This window comes from Mixophyes fleayi, chromosome 3 (assembly GCF_038048845.1).
Source record: "Mixophyes fleayi isolate aMixFle1 chromosome 3, aMixFle1.hap1, whole genome shotgun sequence".
Taxonomy (NCBI): Eukaryota; Metazoa; Chordata; class Amphibia; order Anura; family Limnodynastidae; genus Mixophyes; species Mixophyes fleayi.
The window spans coordinates 134,041,185-134,063,088 of record NC_134404.1 but is presented as its reverse complement, the minus strand read 5'-3'; the positions used below and the strand labels follow the sequence as shown (position 1 = coordinate 134,063,088).

Here is a 21,904-nt window from a genome sequence, read left to right as displayed (position 1 = left end):
TTTCTTATTACATGCATGTAGGAGTTGCATTGTTGGAAATCTCAAAACGCAGAGAAATAAAGACAGATTACGGATATACATGGAATTAACTTTTTTCCACTTTTTCTTTTATCGTAAAATGTTTCAACTATTTAGGACAAAATGTTACAATGTTTGACCCCGTTCAATTCATTACATAAATAAAAGTTATTTTATAAATATCTCTTCATAAACAATATAAATAGCTTTACAACATAAATACATTGATGCAAGGTGAGAATTTACATATAGCTTGGTCAGACCCGCTCCCTCTTCATGTATACAAGTACCCCAGGAGACTTAATCCTTGCACTGCTGGATTGCGTCTCTCTGACAAAGCTTGTGGGCTTCCCAATGAAAACGATGGAGTGGATGAAAAGTTCTTGTGTGCTTTGCCTGGTCGGTCTAGTGTGTCTGGCACAGCCTCACTGAAACCCTTTGCATACAGATTAACTGAATTTGTCCAATTCTGAGATTACTTAACCATGCAATTGAGTATAGCATAACAGAGATAATAAGCTCTCTGTGGTTACCATGTAAAATTGTCAGGATCTGATAATTAATGAAAAGTTATATTGTTGGATACATTTAAGGGTATATTTAGAGTTGGGGATGTTCTAGGGCTCTTGTCTAAATTCACATTACTCTTCTAGACCGTTTCTGCAAAGTCACACGTCACGCTAGTGTGTCAGGTCATTAGGGAGCCCTATGCATTTATTTACCACAGCTGCGATTCATTCTAAATTAAAATGTAAATACCCTCTTTTCCTATAATAAGTTGCAGCTCTGTGACAAAGCTAAGAGTCTCAAAGTAAAAAACACAAAAAAATAAAACATTACGTTCATGTCATTTGGAGCTTATTTACTTGGCCACAAGATCAGCGTAAACTGACATAAGGCTAACAGACAGGATTAAAAATAGTTAAGCAGCCACTAAAGTTTCGAGACCAACCTTTTGTCCCAGAAAGCACTGCAATCTTACCCTATTTTTGCAGCAGTTGGTTAAGCATAATTGACCTCTCTGGTAGAGGCTGGTCATTAATATGGACATGGCAGGTTGGTAACCGAACTCCGGTGCCTCATTGCAGAGCAGACAGCAGCTCAAACTGAAGACATTGAGCTGTCAAGGGTTAAATCTCAGAGTAGAGATAAAAATAGGCATGTGGTGTTAAACCGTAACCTGGAGAGGATTTCCATGAGGCTGAAACGTCGACAGTCCATGAATTAGGAATGGTTTTGCAAATACAGAGTCTAGTCACCCCACATGCGGAGAACACGCGTGAGAGTCTGCTTGGCCACCCAAAAGGTGAAGCACGTGTCTGAACACTGATATGTAAACATCTAGGCAGCCCTCATTACAGATATGTACACAAATGCACATTTATGGCTCTTGTGCGCTGGCAAAAAAATGATGACATGTGGTAACAGCAGGTCCTTTGTCCCATCATACCGGCCCGTCCCCTCACTACAGAATCTTCTGGAAACCTAAGATTCTCAGCTGGGCGTCTACACTAAGACAGGATAATGACCAGTGATCAGAAAACCGTTGTCAATGTTGGGAGCCTGGAAGAGAAAACACTTTGGATTAGTGCTGTTATTAGCATATGGCAGGCCAGGATTCTGAGTTCTCTCATACAGCACTTCAAGGTTTGTAACAGCACATGGAAAATGCAGATGGAATTATGATCCTAGTTATTAATAACACAGCCCCGGGGTTTTCAATGCCAGAAGCTTGGGAAGCAGAGCTCTGGCCTCAAATCATTCATTTTCCTTGAGTTGTCACTGTATTCCTTCCACAGGCTACACATTTCTGAGTGCAGGCAAATCCTGCACCTATTGCCTGAGTTTACAGAGCAAATCACAGATTTAAGATTCACATAGCTGATATGAACTTGGCTGACATACCATACTATAGGTAACATATGTAGTTACTGGAGTTTTAGGCTAGCTGCAGTAAGTTTTAACATCAGGGAAAACAAATTTCACATTCACCAACAAAATAACTTTGGACTAAATGCATTAGAACTATAATCATTTTTAAATAGCACACTAGAAATGCATTTTGACCTACACTAAATAAACTGCATGCACCGTTTTTATGTATTCTCTATTGTAATTGCAAGAAGAGTGAATTATGATTTGTTTCTCAGAACTGCAACAAAGACCATCAATTCAGTGGCTTGTGGTGGTTATAAGTAAAATAACCACCATCTATAGCACAAGTACTTTGTTTAAGTGCAATAATTCTCAATATCACTGGTACAGCATAGTTGAATGTTGGATTGTTTACAATTACAGTTAATAAATATACCTAAATAGTATGTAATTTGCAAGTCTCCCCAGCATTCCATTACACTTTAGTATTTAGTGTTAGCACTTGATTGTCATAGCAGGGGTTCTATTTTTTTGTTACCAAAATGTAATTTGTTTGTGTCATCAGCACTTTATAAATGAGGCATATATATATATATATATATATATATATATATATATATATATATATATATATATATATACACTGCGTACATGTTTTTAAATTCAATAATTAATTTGATTTGATGCCAAAAGAGAAGGGTAGCAAGAGTGAAATAACTAATAAATACACAGTTAGGAATTGAAGCTTTAAAAACGTATAAGTGCTTTTTAAAGACAATATATTTACACTTTGTCATTAATACTTATTGCAACTAACAAAGACTATAAATAACTGAGAGCATTTTTTATTTATAAAAAGATGTTAGTGGGTTATCTAAGTAAAGCATGCAGCAAATGGTAAAGTAAAATGATATAGTAGTTATTACTGACCACCACAAGATGGTGCTACAACTACTAGCACCCCAAGCCACTCATGGCTCCAATGCGGTCCAGTTTGAGACCAAAGCAGCCTTTGGATAGCCCTTTTTTGTTGATGCCTTTGAATTTGCGAGTGTTGGGGTATTCGTTGAGTAGTTTGGTCCAAGCTGCCCGTGCGCGTGTGTCAGCACGTAGGTCTCTCAGAAGTCGGGCACGAGTTTTGGGATCAATGTTTCGTTCTCCTCTCTCCCCAGAGGCTAAATATTCAGCCAGTTCTTCCCCTAACAATGCGCGTAATGACTGCAAGAGGAAAAGACAAAACACAGGTCTATTAGTCAATATACAATGAAGTAAGACAGGCACAAAAATGTGAAGATAGGAAACAGATGTGGTAAGCAGGAGAGAATTGTGACAATCTTTAGTTTAATAGAAATAGCTGAATTCAGTAAAATACTTAGTGATGGTTTTTCTAACAAGATTTTATTATACCAGATACTTAAACAAGCTCAAGTCCAGTTTCATCTTTTTTAGGACAATAGCAACACCTGCTATAATGTAATGCAAAGTGCTATTCAAGAAGATATGTTCATCTTGACACTGGAAACACAAATGCTCGCAGGTTGTCTGAAACTGGCTTGTACTTGGAAAGGTCTATGGTCCTTATAACTATGTGAAATCACCTCTATTGTGGCTCCCAGGTGATGTCAGTGTTGTCGGGAAACCCCACATCACTCTTATGCTGTCATTAATGGAAACTAGCGGACGGTTCTCATGATAAAACACTTTCCACTGAGAGCTCAGATATCTTAATTGCTTAACTAAGAGATAACTTGATAAAAGGTTAATTATCCCTGAGTCTTTGCTCTAGTATCAACCATCCAACAACCAGGCTTGGGGTGAGCTTGTCACGTCAGGCACATCCACTGCTTTAGAAGGGGTATATAGCGCAATAAAAGATTGTATTTCTAGATATTTTGCTGACTAGCTGGTGGACTCTGAGCCGGGGATTGTTTGTCAGTGCATTATGTCATGTTCCATTCACTAGCTAGTAACCCATTGCACGCCAGTAGTGGTAAGGTGGCTGTGTGCCACATTATAACTGATCGGTGCACAAACATAACAATTCATGACCTTGGCTATAGTGTTGAATCAATCACTTACCAATGACTAAATGTTAACGGCAGTTACCAAGAGTAAACGCTATTAATATACATTATGGTTATGACACTAGCGCTTTCACTTTTTCTTTAATATCAATTCTAGGTGTTATCAGCATTAAAGGAAGGAGAGATTAATGCTCCAAACTGGCTTTTTTTCTGCCTTGCAATGCATTCTACCACGCAGATTGCCCCGTGGTTTAAATATAATGTAGGACAACCACCTGCTAAACTAATGGTGGCTTTTTAAATAATATCATTTATGTATGTGACTTGCAACTGTCACTGTATGTGACTGTCAACATACTTTAGTTGAGTGAATTTGTTATATTTAAACAATACTAACATGACTCTTTTTACAACCATCTGCTTTTCTAAACTCCCCCTTCTCCATCAGTACATCCTCTGGTACCCAGCCAGACACCTGGAGTGTACATGAGAAATCTCAGCGTTGTCTGTGTGAACTTGGCTGATTGCTGTTAGTGTGTCCGAAATGTGTGGTCCTTCAGCTCTCTCACTTATTCTCACAGATCACTACATTATACTACTTAGCAATACTTTCAATGCAACTCAAAACACTGCACAATTGTAATGGTCATAAAAAAAAATCTTTATTACCCATTTCATTTTTTAACCCTTCATATAACTGCTTAGACAGATCAACAACATTTGTATCACCTGCACCACCAAAAAATGCGAAACCACCATAGAGACAAAGTGCAGGAACTCACTGACAGCTGAATTGCAAGATTAAGTAGTTTTGACAGTAAAGGTAATAATTTTCCTATTTGTTGGCTATGCATCTAAACGTTGTTAGTAAGTACATTTATTTATGCCTTATCTATAAAAGGGTTGTCATGTGTCAGATTGTACTTGTTCCCAGATAAATGTGGAGTGGGAAATCAGTGCCTCATCCACTACTGCCACTTCCTCCTGTCATCTTCATGCTGCATTAGTGAGAACTCCTGCAGACATGTCATTCTCACTGAGCTTGTGTGAAATAATGTCAGGAGACGCAGACAGGAGTGATCACAGGGACCGGGACTGGCATGAAGCGTGGGAGACTTCAGAATGAGCCAGAATGAGCATATGGATATAGTTGGAAAAAAAGAAAGGGGTGAAAATACATTGGCTAAAAAGAAAGAAATACAGGCACAAAATCTGGGAAACCACAAGATTCCTTACCTTCTGATGTGCCTGAACAACGGGCTTAGCCTCCGTCCCCAAGCACACCACAGCCAGCACTAGTCCCCAGCCCACAATATGGCAGAAGTGCATCCTAACTCTAGGACTCAGTTTCTTCAGGATCAAAAAAAAAATCCTTAAGTCTTCGAGTAATAAAATCGAAGTTGCAGAAGAGCTTCAGATGACTCCGTCACTCCTCCTTCTCGTTCACCGCTTCTGTAACTCATATCAACACCCCATTCATTTTATAAACCCAAACCAGTGACGTCACTTTAAGATAGGAGGTTCAGATGCTGTAACTCTTTCTCTGACCTTTCGGAGTGAGCTATTTGTTTGTTTACTGATTAGGATGGGGCGGGAGTGTAAATCAGGGTTCAACATCCCCTTAACCCTCTTTAATCGGCAGGTTCCGTTCCTAGAGAGCCTGGGCGTGGGGTTACCCTCTCTCTGCTAGTGGGGTGACAAGTCTGTCCTTCCAAACCCACATCACAATACCTAGCCCTTCTGCAAAATGACATTTTTTTTTAACCATGACCCTCAATGGTTAATCTATTTTGGCACTCACAAAAATCTGCTTTATTCATTAAAATAAAAGGGAAACACAAAGCAGAAATGTTTGAACATAAATTGTAAACCCTTTCTTAATGGGAAAACAGGAGCAGCAGCTTGAGGTCTCGGGGAGCTCAGACCACTATTTCACAACTCATTTTGAGGTTACCTTTGCAAACATTTGTTCCAGTTACTAATGAATGTCTAATTTGTGTATCCTTACATAGTAAGCTCCTCAGATCTTGGCTGTCGTATTAGTGCTGATGTCTGCATGTTTGAAATCTCTTTGAGCTGTCTTTCTCATTAGTTTCTTTGCGATTCTGCATTATGAAAAAAATGAAAGACGTCGTTTCAATAGTTGTATCTGGTTTGACCTCTCAGTACATGCAGCTCATATACCGCAGTATTGTTACAGCACAAGTACAGTACATTGTGTAATTGTGCAAGGGTTAGACACAGGTACAATCTAATTGGTTGGTGTGGAGTGTGTTCCCTTGTGTTACATTATATGATGGCACTTGCGTTTTAATGTACTATTACAGGCTGTTGTAGTTAAGACATCAAACAAGCTTATACTCTGACTTATTGTAGTGAGGAAGCTGGGAAGGGCTATCAGGGACCCTTGTCCTTCCGATAACCACCATTGTGCAGGGGGTCCTTAGGTTACAGGTAGACAACCTGCGTCTTTCCAGTGTGGTCACATAAAGCGACTGGCAGAGAATCCAGCAACGGGAGAGCTACAGGTTACCTGTTCCCTTCCCCGTAGTACAACACTGGAAGCACTAACACTGTTACCTGCCTCTCCCTGCTCAATATGCTCACACTCTTCGTCTCAAAGCCAACAATACAGCAGCCTGTTGATCCAGTCTTTGAAGTGGTGCAGCCGCATAATGTGGTGAGAACACTTCTAGCACAGGGCAAGTTGCTGGCACACAGATAGGGATCTATCCGCAGGTGAAGACCGTGATATGTATCAGGAGACTTCCTCTATTATAAGCGTCATGCACAAGATCGTGTCTGGATAGCTTAAACATGTATGTAATCCACAGTTGCATGTAATTTGTTGCGCACATATTGAGTTTGGGTTTTTGTTATTGTATAAGAAATATATTTCACATAAGTCATGGACACACACAATAGAAGATAAATGAGTACACTTCTTTTGTGACTTTTCCGCACTCTTATTTTGTCTGTAATTGTCTCAAGCGCATCCGATCTTTAGCTGCTTCAAAGGATAATTGGTCATAGTGCAATCGAGTTACAATGAGCACAAAGCTATTCTAGATTGTTTTCGGAGAGAGGTGCACAGACACTTTACATGACTGTCTCCGGGCTTTTTTTTTTAACACGTACCAGTGTGATGATGCCACCTACATGGTGTTTGCTTATACTAAGAATCCCAAAAGGTGAGTACACTTATGCAAAGCATCCTCTAATGTCTGCACTCATTGAAGGGTTTTAAAAATTACCATTCTAATTAGATGTGTTTTATTCTTTACTAGAGTAATTGTATTTTTAGTTATTTCTTTTACAGTCTGAAGTACCCCTTGAATCTTTCCGAGGTGCCCTTTTGGGTACACATACCACAGGCTGAGAACCTAGGCTGTATATTCAGCCCTGCTGATGAGGGAACTGTCACATAGGCTATGTTCTGATAGGTGCACGTATCTTTTGCTGTTTGGGCTGAGCTGCATACACTAACATTGGTGCTATAAGGCTTGGCTCCAGTTCTGACTGCACTGAGTTCTGCTTGACGTAGCAGCACTACATTCATTTTAGATTTCTGAACTTGTAGCCTCCTTTGCAGTTTGATATCACTGACCCACACGTGTGAATACATAGCTCAATGAATTGTGCAATTTCTCTGAGTCATTTAATGACTCAATGACCCTATACAAAATGTCAGTTGCACCCCTATAAATCCCAGGCTTGTACATGTAGCAGAAGAGTGGAAATTATGATGAGGTTATATAAGCAAAAAACATGGCAAAATACTCTGATTAAATGTTATTACATCTGGTCTACACTATGTCAGTCCTCCCTTTAATACCCAATATATTTTAAACAATGTACAGGCAGTACAAGTATAACATGGCAAGCAATACCATATCCCCTTTGGCATTTTTCACATTTTTATTTTCTTATATCATGGAATTAATATGGATTTATTCAAGAATTCTTACAACTGATAAATCGACTCCACCAGTGTTCACCTCTAGTTTTAATATTTTGTAGAAACAACCCTTAGCTGCAATTATAGCTGTGAGTTTTTTTGGCAAAGCCTCTACCAGTGTTTCACATTTGGACACTGCATTTTCTTCCCATTATACAGTCATGGCCAAAAGTTTTGAGAATGACAAATATTATTTTTTACAAAGTCTGTTTTAATTATGGAAATTTGCATATACTCCAGAATGCCACGAAGAGTGATCAAATGAATTGCAATTAATTTCAAAGTCCCTCTTTACCATGACAATGAGCTTTGTCCCAAAAACAACATTTCCACTACATTTCAGCCCTGCCACATAGGACCAGCTGATTTTCTCGTTAACACAGGTGAGAGTGTTACATGGATAAGGCTGGAGATCACTCTGTCATGCTGATTGAGTTAGAATAACAATCTGGAAGCTTTAAAAGGAGGGTGGTGCTTGAAATCATTGTTCTCCCTCTGTTAACCATGGTTATCTGCAAGGAAACACATGCAGTCATCATTGCTTTGCACAAAAAGGGCTTCAAAGGCAAGGATATTGCTGCTAGTAAGATTGCACCTAAATCAACCATTTGTCTTGTCATCAAGAATTTCAAGGATAGAGGTTCAATAGTTGTGAAAAAGGCTTCAGGGCCCCCAAAAATGTCCAGCAAGCGCCAGGACCGTCTCCTAAAGTTGATTCAGCTGTGGGATCGGGGCACCACCATGCAGAGCTTACTTAGGAATGATGTGAGTGCATCTGCACCAGGGCCGGTGCTAGGGTCCATGGCGCCCCCCCCCCCCCGCAAAAATCGGCGCCCTCCTCCCCCCTCACCCCGTCTTTCCTTACCTTGTCACACCACCGCCGCCTCTCTGCTCCGTCTCCTCCCCTCCACTCACTGACACTAGTGAGTGGAAGGGAGGAGACGGAGCAGAGAGGCTGTGGTGGTGAGCAATAGCTTCTCCCCCCTCCCCCGTGCATCTGAATGCTGTGCGGCGGCCGTGACAGGTATGGTCAGCGGTCGCCGCACAGTTTTAAAGTAATTTACATTCTGGTGGCACCCTACAGGCGCCCTCCAGAGCCCGGCACCCTAGGCAAGTGCCTAACCTTGCCTAATGGGAGCGCCGGGCCTGATCTGCACGCATAGTGAGGCGAAGACTTTTGGAGGATGGCCTGGTGTCAAGAAGGCCAGTAAATAAGCCCCTTCTTTCCAAGAAAAACATCAGGGACAGACTGATATTCTGCAAAAGGTACAGGGATTGGACTGCTGAGGACTGGGGTAAAGTCATTTTCTCTGATGAATTCCCTTTGAGATTGTTTGGGGAATCTGAAAAAACGCTTGTCCGGAGAAGGAAAGGTGAGCGCTACCATCAGTCCTGTGTCATACCAACAGTAAAGCATCCTGAGACCATTCATGTATGGGGTTGCTTCTCAGCCAAGTCATGAATAAAGAATGGTACCAAAACATCCTCCAAGAGTAACTTCTCCCAACCATTCAGGAACAGTTTGGTGACGAACATTGCCTTTTCCAGCATGACGGAGCACCTTGCCATAAGGCAAAAGTGATAACTAAGTGGCTCAGGGATCAAAACATCTAAATTTTGGGTCCATGGCCAGGAAACTCCCCAGATCTTAATCCCATTGAGAACTTGTGGTCAGTCCTCAAGAGGTGGGTGGACAAACAAAAACCCACAAATTCTGACAAACTCCAAGCATGGATTAGGCAAGAATGGGCGGCCATCAGTCAGTATGTGGCCCAGAAGTTGATTGACAGCATGTCAGGGCGAATTGCAGAGGTCTTCAAAAAGAAGGGTCAACACTGCAAATATTGACTCTTTGCATAAACTTAATGTAATTGTCAATAAAAACTTTCGACACTTATGAAATACTTGAAATTTTACTACAGTATACCATAGCAACATCTGATAAAAAGGGTCTAAAAACACTGAAGAAGCAAACATTGTGAAAACCAATACTTGTATAATTCTCCAAACTATTGGCCATGACTGTATATCGCAATATTGTTTGATACCCAGCAAATTGGATGGGGACCTATGGTGAACAGCAATTTATAAATCATTCCACAGATACTGATTTGGAATAAGTTGTGGGGTTTGAATGTGCCACACCTCTTCAACTGGACACACCCCTTCAGCTGGCCACACGTCTTCTACTGGACACACCCCTTCAACTGGCCACACCTCTTCTACTGGCCACACCCCTTTAGATGACCTTGCACCTTAAAGTGTCCCGCAGACAGTTACAGATGGCCTGCAGACCCTGCATGCTGACAAGCTCTTGCCTCAACAAGAACATTACCGCCTCCATGAGTTCCATTCCCTGGCCCGGAAGGATGCCAACTTCAAGAACATGCCTATGGTTCTTTTAGTGGGACAATATAGTACTGACAAGACCATCTTCATCAGGTAAGACCCCTAACGTCATGGTTTACCACCGTCACAATGTCAAGGAGTACTATAATATCATGGGTTAACCCCTTTTCTGTAAAATATAATGACCTTCCCATCGCTGGTATTTTTCTGCTATTTAATAACATCTATACCATGTACCACTTTTACAGTTCAAGTGGCAACCCTATTTATCATCATCAAGTAAGGTATCTAATGCTGTGGTTTACCACCTTCATCAGGTGTGTAAGCAAAGACGGTCACACTTTGGCCTTTGAGGTTTGTCATGAGCTTTGCAAACTCACAAAACACTGGTGGATCTGTCGTGCTCATTTTTCGGAGTAATAAAAGGGGAATGATTGATCAAGCTTAGAGCTACTCTTTTCCTGCATGGTCACATAGAGAGCAGACACTAAGGGGTAGATTTAGTAAGCCTTTTAAAATGAAAAGAGGAGATGTTAACCATAGCAATCATATTCTAGCTGTCATTTTTGAGAATGTACTAGATGCATGATAGATAGAATCTGATTGGTTGATATGGGCAACATCTCCACTTTTCCTTTTTAGAAGGCTCAGTAAATCTACCCCTAAGTCATTTCCTGACTAGTTCATGTCAGTAAGCCAGTATTACTATGTGAAAGATTTTAGACCATGCAGGGAAAGTTTGAGCAGATGTGCACAAACAACAAACTTTGAATTGTTAGATTAATGCTCTAAAATCTGTCACTTGAATACAGCATATCACCTTGCCCCTAACTTTCATAAGTTTTTTAAACAGTAGATTCAGATTAAATGAGCATTGGAAATGTTAGAGCACAGCACCATATGCACACTGATACAGAAAACTAATTTGCTGTTCTCCTGGGTGGTTGGCAGCACCATCTTTATTAGTATATATACAATGTGCACATAGCAAACCTTCCACTAGGAGCACACTTCTTTGCTCCCAAGCCTACAACTTAAATTCCCTATTGCATCTAACTGTACCTAATTAATTCATGTTTTAAAAAAACACATTTCTCGTAAATTAATTAAGTACAGATAACTGAAATAGTAAAGGGCGACGTATGGCAGTAGAACATTTTGTAATTAGTAGAAAGGGTCACGTTGGAGCGCTTACCCACACCTATCTCCTACGATGACTGGCACTCTAAGAAAATCAAAATATTTGAATAAATCACTAATTGTGAGGCTTAGCTTGTATTTATGGTAGGTGCTGAACGTCTTTATATGCTTGTCCCTCCCTTTCCTCTCTTTGCCGTTTGGAACAGTTCCTGCTGTCTTCATACAATGTAGCTGGCTTCCTGCAAGGCTCCTAATTTCACTCCTCACTCATCTCTCTCTGCTCAGTATCTTTGTGCTATATAATGCATATTTCTGTTTTTGTTTTCCCATTTATTTTGCATTGGTTTGTTTCTTTCCTCATAGCCCTTCTGCCGTCTTGTCTCATGTCAGCCTTTGAAATCACACGATAAACGACCGCGTTAAACTAAATATCATATTAGTGTGTACACTCCAACAGTGAGTGATTATCATTCCAAAGCCCATCATATCGTTTAATTTGATTTTATCAGTCGAACTAAAAATCTCATTGAACGATGGAACAATGTCGTTACAATTCTGCAGTGTGTATGCACTCCTGACCGGTAGTGTAGGCAGATCTCCATACAGTTTACAATCTTTTCAGCTGAGCAGATGAAGAGCACATATCTGAAGGTGAATCTTGTAAAACGTGTATAGTGGGCACGCATAAATCAGCATGTTGATTGGGACTTTCACTCACTGGTAAAATCGTTAATGATAACGCATCGGGAGAAATTTTCTGTAGTGTGTACCCAGCCTAAGTTTCTCTCACGTTTCATTTACTCTATTGAGTTCCAATGCTCTTCCTTCTCATTTTCTGCTTCACATAGGCAGTTCTCTGCTACTATATTAACCTGTTTCATGTATCTTAGTTTATATTGCATTACATTCTAATTTTCCTGCTCACTTGTCTTCTGGCTAGCACACCTCTCCTCTCCTTTGTACTGTTTGCCCCTCATTACATTTATCATGGTGCTCAATCGTTGCATTCTTCCAAAAGTGCCAAATTATCCCCTACCGAGCCCTTCATTGCTGTTCATACCACGGCCACCGGGCGGCATCCACCAGCAGTGTTGGGTGGGAGACTCCTCCTGGCAGTTAGGAGTCCTGATTGTTGGGACAGCAGGGCAGACTCCTAAAATCTGTCCTGTCTACTCTGGACAGTTGGGAAATATCCATATTACTATATATGTATTTTTGTTTTCTTTGTATTTGCAATCGACCTTTCATAGATTTACCTGTTCTGTAACTGTTTGGCGATTCTTTAGATTTATTTTCCTGATGGTTTGGAAAACAGTTGATTTATGCGCTCACTTATTTTTTAATATATATGGTGATTAGAAAACTGATCTTTAAATTGCTTAAAAAACAACTTTTTTTCTAAATCACTATTTCTACAAATCAACCTTTAGTAGAGGACCCCAGTACTCTCAGTCTTCCTCCTGCATGGTGTCCCATATCCTGATTCCTTTCTGCAGCACACTTTAGACTGTGCTGTTTATTCATTTAACCATTGTTTGACTATTGTACAGTTCCTTCCCCACTCCGTGTCTCATAGTATCGAGCCCACTGCTGTTTCAAATTAATGTACGTCCTTCATTTGGTTTTACTGCGTTTAACCTCATTAGCAGTGCAATGTTCTTCTCTTTCCCAGACTTATCATCCTTTAAATGTCACTGTGCTTCACTGATCATAATGTTATGCTGAATGGTTTGTTCTGCCAAACTATCCCCTTTGGTTATGTCTTTTATTTTGTACTGTACCTGCCATTATTTTAAAAACAAAAAGTCAGGGAGAATCGCCCCCTCCCAGCCATCACCCTAGTCACTGCCTCTTGTTGCTATATGCTACAAGCCTGTACTCTGTTTTTCCAGGACAGCATTTATTGATAGGGTTATGCAAACACTCAACAGTCCCTATGGTCTCAGGACTGTTATTATTTGTGGGCCCCTCGAAGGGCCTGGCTTCATGGTGATATGTGCTGGATCACGCTGGCAATTTTTTTAGAACAGGGGGTGAGACTCATCTCAGCAGCCAATTAGTAAAAATTTAAAGGAAACAAAATGCAACTAGTCTAGTGACCCAGGCCAAGGTAGCCCTCTATGGGGCCGGTTTTGCCACCCCACTCTATCTAGCCCCTGGATATGCATAGATCTGTGTATGGTTTAAGTTGATTATAGGACTAGCTTATTTGTGTTTTTTCTCTTTTAAATATGGGTAGATATGGTTTGGGCAGCATGCTTACAAACATCTTCCCAGCATCCACTACATCTTCCTTTGGTATCCTCTCCATGTTGAATTGTTTCCCCATCAGTTTACAGTACTTTTACACCGTCCTATGCATTACGCTACAAATGGACATATTGTTCTGTTCAGCTTTCATTGCATTCTTTTGTCATGTCTCATCCATTGTTATCTGGCTTAATTCCAATCTTGTAAGTATGCCTTCAGAAATGTACCTTTACACTTGCAGGCAGTAGTTAAACTTCCCCATGAACCTCCTAATTATCTGACTTTCAACTCTTGTTATGCCGGTTGACCATTCGACACCCATTAAGCCTATGCCAAACTGTCGACTGTTCCAGTTAATATTTTTTTACTGATAACAAAAAATACACCCAGGCTTCCATTTGTGTAGTTTAATTCCTTATACTTAAATCATAGACTTCCCTTCCCTAAACCTCAAGTAGTCACCCTGTTTCCTTCATTCCTATTTCTCTGGGTACATATCCACTACACCATTTTATGTGGTTTCCACTCAGCAGATTGTGTTGTCGTTTAGCTGTGATGACCACAGTAGGAATAGAGCTAATCATAGAGATAATTGATCTCTGTGGGAACTGCGCTCTATACAAAATTACATTTTGTTTCATGCTGTAAAAAATGATATATAATAAATCATTTTCCATCCAGAGTTTTAGCCATTATCAAAAAGGAACTGTTTACCATAGACAATCCCCTCCCCCACTTTATCTGGCAGGTAGAGAGCTAGAGAGAGCTGTGAGGCCAAATACAATTACATTTGAATGGACCTGGCTACCAATCATGTACATCAACCACTCCCACAGAGGTTTTGTAATTCACTTTTCTTAAGATAAAGGCCTTATGGGAGAAGACTGATCACAAAGACAGACATAGATTTATCCCCTCTCTAGACACAGGAATAGAGAAGTATAGCATGTGCCCTTTGGAACTCTGGTAATATTTTGAACCTGAAGCAGTAGACTTTAATATGAGTATATATTCAGTGTTTATTGTCAGTGTTTTAATGGTTAAACTATAAACAATAGGAGCTACATTGGGGCAACATAGAGGGCTGGTATCTTGGAAAGATCACATAATTTGGTCAGCAATGATGTGGTGTTTGAATGGAATTGTCTTTGGTTTGTAGAAATGTTCCTGGCTGTGATATTGTAACATTGTAAATACATTGTAGTTGACTTTGCACATAGTTTGTTTTGAAATTGTGATGAATGTTAGTGGGAAAGAAACTTTTAAGCGATTGTAGCAAATGTTTGTATTAATTGTTAGTAAATGTTAGAAAATGATAAGAGTTGTCTGAAAGTTCTTCCAAACCTAGCTTTGGCTCTGAATTCCTGTCTTGGAGGCTAGCATCTGTGTCAAAATTATGCTTTCCATCCTAGTTCAAGAAATCAATCTTTGGATAAGACAGAGGAGACTCCTGATCAGTGTGTCCAGCATTTTGTTCAGTCAAGTCACAAAATGAGAGTTCCAGAGGGATGTTTTCTAAGAAGTTAGCATGGCTAATCATTTTGTGGAATGGGAAATCTGGGCCACAGAGACCATGCAGATATTCTGGAATAGTCGCTTGCTCAGACCCAGATAAGCGGAAGTAAATTAACTAGATCCCTTTGGTCTCACCCGCTGAGACCAAAGGGAGAATAGTGGACAACGTGTAATGACTGCTAGATAAAGAGATATTTGTGGTAAACTTGCAAGTATTGTATTGTAATATATTATTAGAAATTTACTAAGAATATTGCTAATATTGGTTGTATAGTTTATAAAGGCTGCATTGCTAGAAAAATGGCCACCAATGAACCGCATGCTGTTAGCAAGTGCTCTCAACAAAGCATGGTATGAGGCTGGCCATTTTAATAGTGACTTTGTACAGGGAAGTTTCATTAAGCCGTGATGTTGCATTGTCTGTAAGATAAGTTTTATTGTGATTACTAGAGTATATGAATTAGAATATATATATATTGTGACAGAATGACAGGTATATAAGTCCTAACTTCCTGTCATTTGTATTTTAAAACACCAGGGAGATTGTTTGTTTTTGAGGAAAAGCTTTTCAAAGTGTTTTTCAGTTGTAGGAAAATATGTTAAGGGTCCCTGGTGTTATGTATGGAGAGAGAAGGATGGGCTCCATACATAGAGCCCAGCCGGGTCTTCTTCCTCACAGCAGACTACTCAGGAGTTGCATTGTACCTACACATCTATTGTATGTACCATGTGTAAGATTATGTTATTGAAAATATATTATTATATTATTGTACAAATAAAGAATATATTTCATACATATATATCTGCGTTGTGAATATGAATCTGTAATGTATACGTAGGAGATAATATATATATAGAACTCTGTGAGATACAGAAAATTAGGTTTAAAGGACTGAAGTAGGCGTGTCATAAGATGGAAGGTGTAAAAGCCTGTGGTTATGTAACAAGCTTATCCAGGAACAGAGTATGAAGATAGCGAGGCAAATAAGCTGTAAACACAGGTTATTTTACAAATACATTGGCCAAAACCTTAACACTGCTTGTAATAAATTTGTCTGGCCCATGCATTAATCACAATGTACATGGGTATAGACAGTGCAGTTCTCTTGGAGATCCAGTATGTCTATGATCAGCTCTGTTCAACAAGTTGGTAGCTGGCACAGGCTATGTACCCTTTTTTTAGGCTTGTGCTCATCAATTCTTACACCCATATTTAATCTAATTTGAGCACCCACATTACTTAATATGTCATTGAATCACTCTGTTTCCATTAGTCCTCGATATATATACCTGTGTTATAAAGCACAAACTTCTCATATTTTCTGTATTTCTTCCTTCCAGCATCTATAGTTGGACATTTTGGAGGAAAGGTGCTAGAGAAACTACACTATTCCAGATCTACTTGGTTGATAGCCATGTCTGGCTACTGCATGCCCCTGTGGTACAACTAAATGGCTCAAATAATTTTGGCACTCAGAATATTTAAAATGGTATAAGCAGTTTCTCTTTACAAAATCAAGTTCAAGCAGGAATATAGAAAATACCCCAAGCATGTTAATCTCCATCTCTAGTTTTGTCTTCTCACAAGCTATTATCTACCAATCAGCGATATTTATTTAGCATTATCTCTCAAAAATTCTTTAATTAAAAAGCTCATAATTCAACATACCTTTCTTTCATACCACAATTTCCCCAATCCTTTATTTGACTCTCATGCCTCATGAGGATACCGGGAATGAGACAAGAGAAAATAAGATGATAAAATTCCGTCAGATTAATAAAATTTTATCAATCAGCTTAACGGCAATTAGGTAGTTGGTCAGTCTGAGCTTAGCAGTTAGGCAGCCTGAGTCAAGCTGACTACGTGGTTCACTGTCAGTTGTCCATGGTGTTAATGGGAGGACACAATGCTTTAGTGTCCTCTCAGTATCTCCTATTGAGGCCTATCCAATAATAGTTTTTTAAAATAAAAAAGACAAGACTGTCAATATTCCTGCATTATCCTGGAGATGTTTTCTTCAGATGGAGGCAGAGGTTGAAATTTCTCCCATTCCTGCTATAGTACAGTTAGTAGAGAGCAAATACAGAGCATATCTCACATTATCTTATTTGGAAGGACACAAACTAGGTCCACCTTTTGAACATAAATACAATTATAAACAATTTTGATTTATTTTATGCTTAAAAATTGTCTAATAACTTCAACTCTGCATTGTTATCCCAATTAAATAAATTAGGCTAATCAACTAGGATCTTGTTATGTGAAGAAAATGTAATTGGATTATTCCTTATCTGTAACTAAACATTGTTATATATGCTTCTAATTATAATGTTACTGTGAGCTATGTGCTAATATCATGGGTATCAGAGCAGAGGCTGTTTTACAAGACATCTTGTTTATTCAATTACAAGAAATTTCTAATGTGTTGTCATGCAGAAAGACAGATACATAACATATAATAATAAATAAGAAACATGCAGGCCAACAAGGGGACCTGCCAACCCCCCCGGTCCAAAAAAAAAAATACCACCAAAACAGACAGAGAAGTGGCTTCTAGTGGTATTTCTGTCAAACTCCTGTTTACATCCTGACTTCTCCCTGGCAGTTGACTCCTGATTTGTTCCAATGTCCTGCACCGTTTCTTGTGACCCAGACCTAGGCTACGTTTGACCATGCACCTGTCTATTCCCTGGCTTTGTTGTGGAAGACCCAGCTTCAAACCCCTTGCTTGCCTGACCCTCTTTTTGACTGATTCTTCTGTGGATCACCCAGTGCCTCGGTCCTCCTGGCTAACCTGTGCCGCCTGACTAGCCTGGTTATTCAGTCATCTTGTGCCTGCAGTTTATCTGCTAAATCTGGTAACCTGAATCTGAGCTTCATCTGTTATACCTGGACTTCAGTATTTCCTGCTCCAGCTTCCCAGATAACCTGGTTATTCTGACATCTGTATCTGCATTTTCAACATTGACTGCACCTATTTATTACCTGTGTGATTCTTGTATATAATAATGACACTCTGTTTTCAAGCTCAACTACTCTCCGTGGAATTCATACTAGCAACCCTAACAGGATCGAGGAGGGAGTTGTCGGAAAGGTAGCTAGTGAGATGGTTGTAGACAAGCCGTTCAAATAATTTAGAGGCAAAACGGAGGAGAGAGATTGGACAGTCGTTGGACAAGGAGGTGGGGTCAAGATTCATTTTTTTAAAGAATGGGTGAGCTAAGGGCATGTTTGAAGGATGAGGGGAAAATTCCAGTGGAAAGGGATTGATGAAGAGGTGGACAAGGACAAAGCAGGCAATTGGGGAGATGGACCTAAGGATGTGTGAGGGAATGGGATCCAGGTGGCAATTTGAGGGTGGAGAGAAAATAAATAGAGAATTAAATTACTTGCCCGTGGTTGGCAGAAAGAACACATAGGATGAGGGCAAGGGGGTTATGAAAGAGGAGGAGGAAATTTAGTTTATGATGGAATACATTTTGGAGGTGAAAAATGTGTCAAAGTCAGTGGCAGTGTGGGGAGAGCAGAGCAATAAGTTGAAAGTGGTGAAGATGCTATGGGGATTGGATGACTGAAATGATATGAGAGACTTGAAGAAGGATTGTTTGATTAGGGAGAGAGCAGAGCTGTAGGAGAAGAGGATGATCTTGAAAATAAAATAAATCTTCCAGGGAGTGAGATTTCCTGCATTGGCGTTCAGCAGTGTGTGAGCATTTTTGAAGTATCCGTGTAAGTTTTGAGGGCAAACAGAGGTGGCAGGAGCAGATCAGAGGGTGTGGTTGTAGAGGAAGGTTTCCTAGTTGGGATAGGCCAGGGTGGTTAAGGGGGGAAGGAAAGTTTCAAGGAAGGAGGAAAAGACAGCAGTGTCAAAGGTACCAAGATTACACCTAGTGAGAGAGGGTTTGGGTGAGAAGTGAGGTGTAGGAGCTTAGGAGAGGCTAACGGAGAGGAGATGATGGTCAGAAAGAGGGAATGGAGCTTTGAAGAAGTCAGAGCACAAAGGTGAGAGAAGACAAGGTCAAGGGAGTATCAAGAGAATGGGTAGGGGAAGATGTCCATTGTAACTGGCCAAAAGATGACGAAAGAGCAAGAATTTGGGATAGAAGCTAAGTCAGACGGGTTATCAAGGATGTTTGTCAACTGAGATGACGGAGAGGAGGTCTGAAGAGAGGTAGTGAGGGAGCTAGGCCACAAAGTTATCAAAGGATTGAGAGGTGGGGCCACGGGGGTGGTAAATGATTGCAACATGGAGATGAATAAAGGGTAGAAGAAACAGATGGAGTGGACCTCAAAGGAGGAGAATGTAAGAGAAGGCTCTGGGAAGATGACATGATAGGTACAAGTAGGGAAAAGGAGAATGCCCACACCACCACCCAGATGATCACCAGCCTGTTGATGTGGGAGAAGGAGAGGCTCCCATAGGAGAGCGCAGCAGGGGAAACAGTATCAGAGAAATGAGTCAGGATTCAGTAATGGCCAGAACATTAAGAGAGTTGGATATGAAGAGGTCATGGATAGAGGGCAGTTTATTGCAGATGGATCTGGCATTCCAGAGTGCACAGGAGAAAGGGAGAGCGGGAAGTGGGGAAATGTGGATGGAACTGACAGGGTTACTGGTGCGCAAGGGTGTACTTGGTCTAGGACACTTATAAGGGCATGGGTATAGGACAGGAGTAAGGAGACAAAGAGAGGAGGGGGAAGAAAGAAGAAATGGAAGAGGAGGCTCTAGCGAGAAAGTGGGATGGAGAGTGCAGGAGGTGCTAGGTGAGTGAGCCACAGGATGTAAGGATATAGCAGGGAAAAGGGATGGAGCAGGGGGAAGTGAAAAGAAGCAACAAAGAAGACAGTGGAACATAAGCAGCTTCAGATAATAACTTACAGAGCAACAGCCTGCAGAGAGAGGTACCAAATTAAAGTAATAAAATTAAGATACAGTTAGTATGTAATGCAACAATGGGTACAATACCAGGGAAAAAGGATGGGAGTAGTCCATGAGGAAACAGGGCCGGAAAATGACCAAAACCCAAAACTTTAGTATGGGAGACCAGAGATGACGTGGTAGTCCATGACAATGTGATAGCACGGGTGAGTTCAGGAGGTCCAGGAGAGGGAAGCAATGGGAAGACCAAGTCTTAAAGAGGATGACATGGGAGATAGTAATCTAGGGACATCTGAAGTGAACAAAGGCAAGAGCAGAAGGCTCAGGAGGAAGACATTACCAGAGGGCCATAGGATCTAGGCTGTAGGAGCTGGCATCAGGAGAAGGCTGGAGGATGGAGACTGCAGAAGGCTGTCATCAGGAATGGACAGGAGTCTGGAGTTAGGAGAAGACTGGCATCAGGAGAAGGCTGAAGACAGTAGGAGTAAGGTCCAGGAGGTGGGCATCATGAGAAAACCAGAGAACAGACGAAACAGGACTAATGGGGTTCTGGGAGGCTGGGAGGTCAGTGGCGGCAGGCAGACACAGATTGGCAGAAGAGAGTAAGAGGCAACAGAGTTCATTGTACACCTGGTCAGTATCTGGACAGGAGCGGATACCACGCCTGTGCAAATACCTGGAAGCTGTAGGAATGCCAGGCAGGCGATGGGGCTGGAGCTGTGGTCTTGAATAAAGGAAGAGGAGAATCACCTACAGAGCAGAGCCTGGGGTACTCCAAGTGAACTTGGAGTAATATTGTGTGGTGACAATCAATATGCATCGTTGCATAATGAAACACTGTACTATGCCAGAAGCTTTGCTTCAGTGAATGAGCCTTTTTCCAGCTTTTACCACGCTTTTTGGCCCTTCATTGTTTCTTAAATAGACCCCTTAACCACAAAACATCATAAAAAAATATCAGCACATCACTTGGGTGCTTATGTGATCTAGTGAAACATTTACCACTTGTAGTAATTGTTTCAGGGTAGGGATTTTAAGCATCCTCCAGTTAAAAAGCATTACCTTATTGCAGTTTTTCCAAATTCCAGTTTCAACAGCTGATTTTATTAATGCCCTGGTCATTGTGATTTAAACTCAGGTATCCTTAAAACCTGGACTTCTAGGTTGGGGGACTTAAGAACTTCAGATGAGAGCCACTGCCATATTGGCATAGAACATCAGAATGCCCATAAGAATCATTTTGCATCTAGTGGGTACAACTTCATCTACTGCCCCTAGGAAAACACACAGCTGCATAATTAATACATATAGCTTGAATTTATGTATTAATTATTTAATTGCTTTAAAGTGATCAGTGGAAAAGACTGTCAAAGCCAACCAGCTATCTGAGCACCTTTTGTAGTATAGAAGGTTTTATACATTACTAAGACGATCAGCATCCGGCTTACAGAGCTAGTAGACCTTGCATAAAATAATTTTTAATACTTGTTATAAGTGAGGTCTTATTAAATATCAGGAACCAGGTATCCACCGTATCTTACTATGCTTTACAAACAATTTTGGCAATTTATTGACAAGACCATTGGGTGCACCTGTTCCCTCATTAACAAAAACCTGGTTGCTACATTTGCCTCGCTGTCTTCTTCATAAAGGCTTTTTGGGGAAAACAAAATCCTAAAAATGTGAAACTCATTTGATAAAGTATAATAAACCTGCACACCAAAGAGCTGAGGCAAAGCGAGTACTATGACAGTTAGTGTGGGGTATCTTGAGTACGCATGTCCAGAAAGTCATATGCACCCTTGCAGATTTCCTTGATTTTGTCCCTTAGGCTGGCCTGTGCCTGAAGATGCGGGGTAAGAGAGAAAAGAAGCATTCTAACGTAGACCAGTTAG

At 40.5% G+C, this 21,904-nt stretch overlaps 1 protein-coding gene and 1 long non-coding RNA gene across 3 annotated transcripts in view; both read right to left on the bottom strand.

The window, feature by feature from the left end:
* The window catches only part of LOC142144026 (uncharacterized), a 995,146-nt gene that overhangs the window by 601,103 nt on the left and 372,139 nt on the right, over window positions 1-21,904 (bottom strand). The gene's annotated exons all lie outside the window — the stretch shown is intronic.
* Window positions 77-5,380, bottom strand: NPPC (natriuretic peptide C). The gene is made up of 3 exons (XM_075202359.1): window positions 5,154-5,380; window positions 2,824-3,111; window positions 77-1,581 (listed from the first exon to the last, which is right to left on the bottom strand). Exons 1-2 carry the CDS (start codon window positions 5,244-5,246, stop codon window positions 2,848-2,850), a joined length of 357 nt encoding a protein of 118 aa, XP_075058460.1. The 5' UTR covers window positions 5,247-5,380; the 3' UTR covers window positions 77-1,581; window positions 2,824-2,847.

Bases quoted from the DNA above. Each gene is read 5' to 3' on its own strand.
- NPPC (XM_075202359.1), bottom strand. From the start codon at position 5,246: ATGCACTTCTGCCATATTGTGGGCTGGGGACTAGTGCTGGCTGTGGTG. The intron at 3,112-5,153 runs GTAAGGAATCTT...TTCCTCTTGCAG, and splicing joins TTGTTCAGGCACATCAGAAG to TCATTACGCGCATTGTTAGG.